The sequence below is a fragment of the Setaria italica genome, chromosome I (assembly GCF_000263155.2).
Source record: "Setaria italica strain Yugu1 chromosome I, Setaria_italica_v2.0, whole genome shotgun sequence".
NCBI lineage: Eukaryota > Viridiplantae > Streptophyta > Magnoliopsida > Poales > Poaceae > Setaria > Setaria italica.
In genome coordinates this window covers 39,183,199-39,190,176 of record NC_028450.1, presented here as the reverse complement: position 1 = coordinate 39,190,176, position 6,978 = coordinate 39,183,199, and the positions used below count along the sequence as shown (strand labels likewise).

At 52.1% G+C, this 6,978-nt stretch overlaps 1 protein-coding gene across 1 annotated transcript; it reads right to left on the bottom strand.

Moving 5' to 3' along the window:
• Positions 1 to 2,373: 2,373 nt before the first annotated feature.
• LOC101786498 (auxin-responsive protein SAUR32) lies at positions 2,374 to 3,292 on the bottom strand. Its single transcript, XM_004953993.3, has one exon. It carries the CDS (start codon positions 3,033 to 3,035, stop codon positions 2,691 to 2,693), a length of 345 nt encoding a protein of 114 aa, XP_004954050.1. The 5' UTR covers positions 3,036 to 3,292; the 3' UTR covers positions 2,374 to 2,690.
• Between the last annotated feature and the right edge of the window lie 3,686 nt (positions 3,293 to 6,978).

Sequence of the window (6,978 nt, the reverse complement as noted above, 5' to 3'; positions counted from 1 at the left end):
AAACCTGATCAACTTAGATACGCTGACGATGATTTAGTACGGCAAATAATTTCGATCCCTTTTCTTTGGTTTGCCACCCTTTCCGTCGGAATCTCGTGTGGTACGGGAACGGGAGGACTCGTGCAGTCGTGCCGTCGTGTTGCCTGTAGATCAGTACAACATCCTATGCACCATTGAATCAACGTACTTGATGAACAACTCAACACTGTATATATGAGCGCAACTGATTATGGTGTAACTGTGCTGAAGTTCTATTGATAGTGCAAAGATGGACAAAAGCAAACATATAGAGAAACAAAATCCTAGAACCAAAGACGTTGCTAAAGAGCAATACCAGGGTTGATCGTCACTAAAAAATATTTAGAATCATTCATACCGTACTCAAGTATTTTTTTAACCTAAGTCTAGATTCAACCCTCAGGAGATCATTTCTTGCTGCCAAAGTGCTAAGATGTTAGATGTCGTTATGGTGCCCTTGTCTGACTCTCCTCAACTATCATTCTCCGCCACCTCTGTTGGTGGTGCCCTCGTTGTCCCACCAACTAGCCATCTCCACTATTGTGCCGGCTTTTCTCCTCTCTCTCTCTAAGTTTCTCTCTCTAAGTTGAAGGATTGAAGGAAGTTCCGACAAAATCTAAACCCTTAAAAACCACAAAACTTCAATGAGAATATATATAGCTCGCAAGTCCCATATCATAACATGTATGAACCATGACACATCTGGCCCCGGCTAGGGCATTTCACCATAAAAAAACTTTTTCTAAAAAATAGGCCTCTTTATAATGCATATTTTGCTACTATATGGCCCACTCCACATCTTAACATGGTTCTTATCAATATCAAGCTACTAGCATCCTCAGCGCCAACTGCACTTCATCAGCACTAAAAATTCATAAAGATTTCGTTAAGAAATGCGAGTGGTACTAGGAGAAATTCGTTTTCCGGATCAAGACTCCCCGTCCAATGGCATCTGGCTACGCCGGTCCGGGGGTCCCAAATTCCGATCTCCACTCGGGCAGCAGCGGCAACTAAACAAGCAGCTCGTGGTGTCACCTCACCTCTGCCGATGACTTTACTCTGCGTCGCTTTGTCCAGTCGGCACGGCAGTGAAGGATCAGTATGGACCTCCATCTTGGGGATAGAAACCACTGAAATCTAGTGGCTTCAAAAATGCGGCCGTTATCGTCTCTTTGGCAAAAGCAAAAGCTCGAACAAAAGCTTAAAAACATCATGGCGACGCAACGGGCGAGCCGGGTTCGAGCTCTTTGACTCCTGTTGGAGTTGAAAGCTGGGGTTAGAAGATTGGGGGGCAGCGAGTGAGCTCTGCACTTTGGGTGATTCTTGGGCTAGTAAATCTCATCCGATCATTGTTTATTGTTTAATAATCCAGAGAAAAGGGAGCTCAACTACGCGTACGTACGGATGGGATGCTTGTTGTTTAACATATATCAGTGCGAGTCGATTGGTACGGGCATGTACAAGTTGACAGTGGGATCACTTATAAGAGTAGCTGAACAAAGCTAAAGACTTGAGTTCGTTTCAGCTTTTTGCAGCACTATTGAAAAGTACCAACCTGCAAACATAGTGACATCTAGATGTTGACTTACTTGTGATCATTGAAAATTTTCAAGTGTCCACAGAGTTGGCCAGTTGGGATCAGAAGATCGATAACTGTTTTATCGATCGCACTTGAACAGACGATGCCGTCAGGATGCATAAGGGTCAAACTGTCGATATGCCATTTGCCTGCTACGGCCAACGCGTGGCCTAATTATCAAGGATCCATGGCCTATTAGGCTATTACTCCACGTTAAACACGAAGTGGTAGGGATTAAAGTGTCAATTCGTGCAGGCAGAAAGGCGTCGTCCTCCTACAACTGAATAGGCCCCGGCGAGATGCGCGTTGTCTGGCGTCTCCTCCGCTGGAGTCTGGCCTCGTCGACCTCTGACTCGTCTCTGGACGAGACGACACGACATGATTCGACCAGAGGAGAGGAAGTCCCAACCGAAAGCTCCACGAGGACACTAGGAGGATTAAGATTGACCCGACAAGTCAGGAGAGCCAAATCGGACAGGTCATGAACTCATGATTAGCATGGTTCAGCTGCGCAAGCGCAACACGTTGGGAATGGACGGAAGGGGTAAAGGGAGAAGAGATATCTGGAGGCGCAGAATGGCATGCCCCCCCTCCCAATTTGAGAACGATGGGCCTGAATTCCTGATTCCTGATTCCCCTCATGATCGATGTTTCCGCGCTGTTTCTCGATGGGTTCTTGTAGTTTGCACTACTGATCATCAGGTCCACCGAATTGGCATTCATTTGGGTAACAAATTAGCTGGGATTTGAAGCGAGGATTGAGAAACAAATGGAGGTGTTCTATCAAGCCGTGAAGATCTGTATATGTATGGAGTGTCAATTCAGCTAGTAATTATACATCGATGTATCTGTATAGTACATGCGCATCTGCCAAATCAGACGCAAAAGGAGAAGGCCAAAGCCAACACTCGAAATCAAAGAGGAAGCACCCCCCAAGACTAATCTACTACTACTGCCTCTCCCCCCTCTCTCTCTACACCTCCGGCTCGATCGATGGACATGGACTCCTCGCGGTCGCCGCGCGCGCGCGCACGGCATGAATGGAAGCCAAGCAGCAGAACTCGAGTCGACCAGGCAACCAGGCACAGGCATCTCAGGAGCTGACCTTGGCGCGGGTGCACGGGGACAGGGAGTAGTGGCCGTGTCCGCCGGCGTGCACGCGGTGCGACGACGAGGAGGGCGCGGCCTGCGTCTCGCGGTCGACGAGCGCGCGCAGGCGGAGGAACTCGTCAACGGAGCACGGCAGGCGCAGCGGCCCCGCCGAGTAGTCGTAGCCGTAGGCGTCGCGCGCGGCCTCGAGCAGGCGCCGGAAGAGCGGGTGGTAGAGGTAGGCGATGGGGATGACGAACCGCTGGAAGCCGCCCTCGTCGCCCTCGGCGCCGACGCGCACCGCCAGCCACCCCTTCTTCACCTTCCCCCTCTTCTCCTCCCCCTGCATGGCTGATCAGCTCCTCCTTGCCTCCTCCTCGCAACGACACGCCGGCCGCCGTCTCTGTGTGCCGCGGCGCCTCGCTTCTCCTGGCTTCTCGCACCACGACGCGGGCAACCGGTGCAAGTACGGCGTTCGTACCCAGTAGAGCGCTAAAGGCCAAGTTTTTAATCCCTAGCTCGGTGTGGTGGGTGCGAGGTGTTTCGTGGCACCTCGCGACGGATTTTATAGGACTGGGAGCTCGAGAGGGGGGCTAGTGGGGGTGCGAGTGCACGTACGTCCTTTGTTACGGAAAGGCAGCTAGAGAGCCTCGGCCAGTTGCAGCCTCAGCCTCGGCACCGGGTGTGAGACAGAACGCACTACGGCCTCGACTCGACCCGCTAGCTAGCAGTGAACTGACGGGGAGGGATCACCGGTTGTCGTGTCAGCGTCGGGGGCGGGCACCGTGCGATCGCGTCCGGCCCTGGCCTGTCGTGCGCGCGCGTCGGTTGTGGTGGTGTCGACGCCGTGGCTGTGAGGACTGGAGGAAGTATGATGGGAGCAGGCGGGCTACCTACGGAACTACGGACAGACGGGTGGTGGGTGTCTGTGGTGGACTGTGGAGGGGCCGGTCGAGGAAGAGGAGGAGAAGCGCCGGCGCGGTGGTGCGCGCCGTGCAGGGCCGGGGTCCTCCTGTGGCCCTCCTGTGGTCGTCTCGGTCTCGTCTTCCCATCCCTGGGCCACGGGCGGATCCAGTGGGCAGTGGCTTGTGGTGGAGCCGAGATCCCGGCAAGTGGGGGATGATGTGCTGCCGCTGCCCTCTGGCAAGCTCGCCGGCCGCTTCAGTTGACTGCTGCGATCGATGACTGCTGGTGCTGCCCCCACGATGGCAGGAGAGAGATTGAGCGAGTGGTGGGGACGGTGTGGATGAGAGGATGGTGGTGGGTCGGTCGCTAGCTAGCGAGGCAGGAGCCCAGGATACGAACAAACAAGCCTAGCCTAATCCGTTTGTTGGTTGCTGCGGCTAAGTTGGAGTAATCTCCTGGATTCGCTTCATTTTTCGGGGTTGGTGCCCACTTCTAGTTGCTTCTTACGATCTGCGTACTGATAACAATGTACTGTATGTACCTCACTACATGTACATTTGCGAGGTCTGAGGTTATCACGGATCAGCGCTGATGATCAGAAGATATTTTCGGTCGATGAAAACCGCAACAGTGATCGACGCAAGTACTTTCAACTTTTCTCGAGATGTTTGCGTGATGATCCATCTCTCTCGGGGGGTTAAGATGTGTATAGTGATGTGCCGAGCACGAAGAGGAGTTGTCACGAGAGAACGAAACATCATCATCCTGATCAGCTCCACACGACACGGGCGCGCGCGGGGGTCAGGTTGAATTGATCGGTTAGGGCCACATCAGTGTGTATTTGTTTCTTGTTTTTCCATTGGCTGCTTAGGCTGTATAAGGTGTGTTTGGATGGAGGCAGTGGTGTGGGATAGGATCATCCCTCTTTTTGAAGGATGAGATGATCCCACCTAGTGTTTGGTCAGAGTGACGAGGACGTCTCAATTCATTGTTTGGTTGGGACGGTTCATTATTGATGGCGTTTGCATCCCGTTAGTAGCACGGCCCAAATGTCAGCTGCGGGCCCCATCTGTCATCCACCTTATCTTCATCCTCTCCCAATCTTCTTCTTCCCCACCCCCGACCCCCACCTCCAGGCGGCTCACCCCGACAGCCTTCTATCAAACCACCGCTTGTCCTCTCGGAAAGATCGCCTAGCCGACCCCTTGGGATTGAGTTGGATCATAGGAGTTTGCGACCGGCGAAGCTCCCATGGCCGCGCCCCGAGGCCGACCCCCACCTCCAGGCGCCCGCTCACCCCGCCGGCCTCCTCCTCCCTCCACGACCGCCGCCCGCTCCCTCCCCCCAATGGTGCCGCCCCCGAGCCGACCGCCTCCCACTCCGACAGGCGAAGCTCCCCTGGCCAGCGGGTGGAGCTCCCATGATCACGCCACAAGGCCGCCTCGGCTCCTCCTCGCCATCGGGGCCGGCCGCCGCCGCCATGGCCGGGGCCCGCCGTCGGTGTCGGGGCTAGGGCAGGAGGGGCGTGAGGAGGAGACGGTATGGCGTGAGGAAGAGAAGACGGTATGGCACGAGGAGAAGACGGGAGCGAGACGCCATCCAAGAGGGATGGATCGGTCCGAGGTTTTCTGAGGGACGGACTTTTTTTTATGAATATTCCACATTGATGTCATCCTTGTCCCACCGTCTATCTAACCAAAACACATGTAAAACTAGGACCGTCCCATCTCATCCCTCCATCCAAACACACCTTAAGAGATCATAAAACGAGAGAGAGATGAGCCATATAATTTCTCTCTCAGCTCGCACTCTTCTTCTACTTTGAATGCGATACGTAACTTAGCTAAGGTTTGAAGAAAGGAACAGGTGCCGCCTAGCTAATGCTTGTCCTTCTCATATGGACGACGACATCATGCCATCATGAGTAGATTGCCATTTTGGATTGGTGCATTTTTTTTCTTGTTCAGACTACATCGTGGTGATCGCAGGATGATGTCCTAGTTTTCTATCCCTTGCTTTTCTAGTAGGTGCACGTAGTTCTAAACAATACCTTGGAAATTAGGACATGACCTTTGTATAAACTTTCAATGATGGCGAATGCATTGAGATTGATAATATATCTTACCATGTCTCCCTGCTGTAAACCGCTACATTGCCCATGGATTTCCTCGTAATGATACCACCTTGTTTCTGGCTATGCAAGGTCAGATACATGCATTTACTTCATAGGTAAAATTGATAATATTAAATCCAAACCAAGCGTGCTCTCCGTTTAGTCCCATAAACTTTTCTAAAATAGAAAATTTGGTCCCACTATATTTTTTTAAAATAACTTATTTACCTTATGCAAATTTTTCTAAAATAAAAATATTTGAGTATTAGGAAAAATAACTTTGTAGTCGATGAATGCACATAAAAGTAACTTTGTAGTTGTAGAATGTAACTTATGAATATAAAAAAGGTAATAACCTGGGCACTAGAAAAATAACTTTGAACTTTTGTAGTATGTGAATGTTAGAAAACGTAAACTTAGGCTAGCAAATGTAGCTAATGAGTAGAAAAGGTAATTTTGCAATCCTATAATCATTGTAAAAATCCTCTTGATAAAGTCGTTTGTGACATTCAACTAAGAAATGCACTATTTTCAGCTGAATAAAACATGTTTACTTTCTGCGCACTATATATACGGATATCATGTCAAGGTCAATCCATCCCCTCCTACCACCATTTTCCCAGGATATGGATGAAGATGAGCCACCGAGCTAGAACCCATGCCCCTCAGACATCTCAAATGCAATCTACACGATTCCAGTCACGTATCCCTTTTCCGTTCACTGCACTTTTCTCATACGCATACACAACCTATCAGCCCCTCAGAAAAAGGCAAAAAAAAACCCTAAAAAACCGGCCTTTGTACCCTGAACAGCCAAACCCCACGACGCACACCACACACGCGCCGAACCCTTTTTTGAGGCAAGGCAGCCGCACCCGCACCTCCGGCGGCATAATCCTCCCCGGCCGGGCCAAGTGGTCGCGCGTTTGCGTGATTCCACGCGCCCCAGCGCAGCGCATCGCGAACCCGCACCGCACCATCGCGAACCGGGGGACCCGTACGCCCCATCCGTGTTGCCTGTACGAGGAGATAAGGCAGGCAAGGGCGACGCGCTCCGGGCACGATGGACGCGTGCGTCCGTGGCCGTCGCGGTCGCGTTCCCTGAGCCGGCGGCCCCCGGACGAGGCCGAGGGGGAGCCCGTGACAGCGAGCGCCGCTGCGCCGGGTTTGTGGTATGTGGCTAGTGCGCGCGCTTCGCTTCCTTGATGGACTTGCCGCCGGAGCCACGCGCACGCGCTCGCTCTTTTCTCGTTTTTTTTCTTGCGCCGGCTGC

What these genes read in the sequence shown, in the direction of transcription:
- LOC101786498 (XM_004953993.3), bottom strand. Translation starts at nt 3,035, where the DNA reads ATGCAGGGGGAGGAGAAGAGGGGGAAGGTGAAGAAGGGGTGGCTGGCG.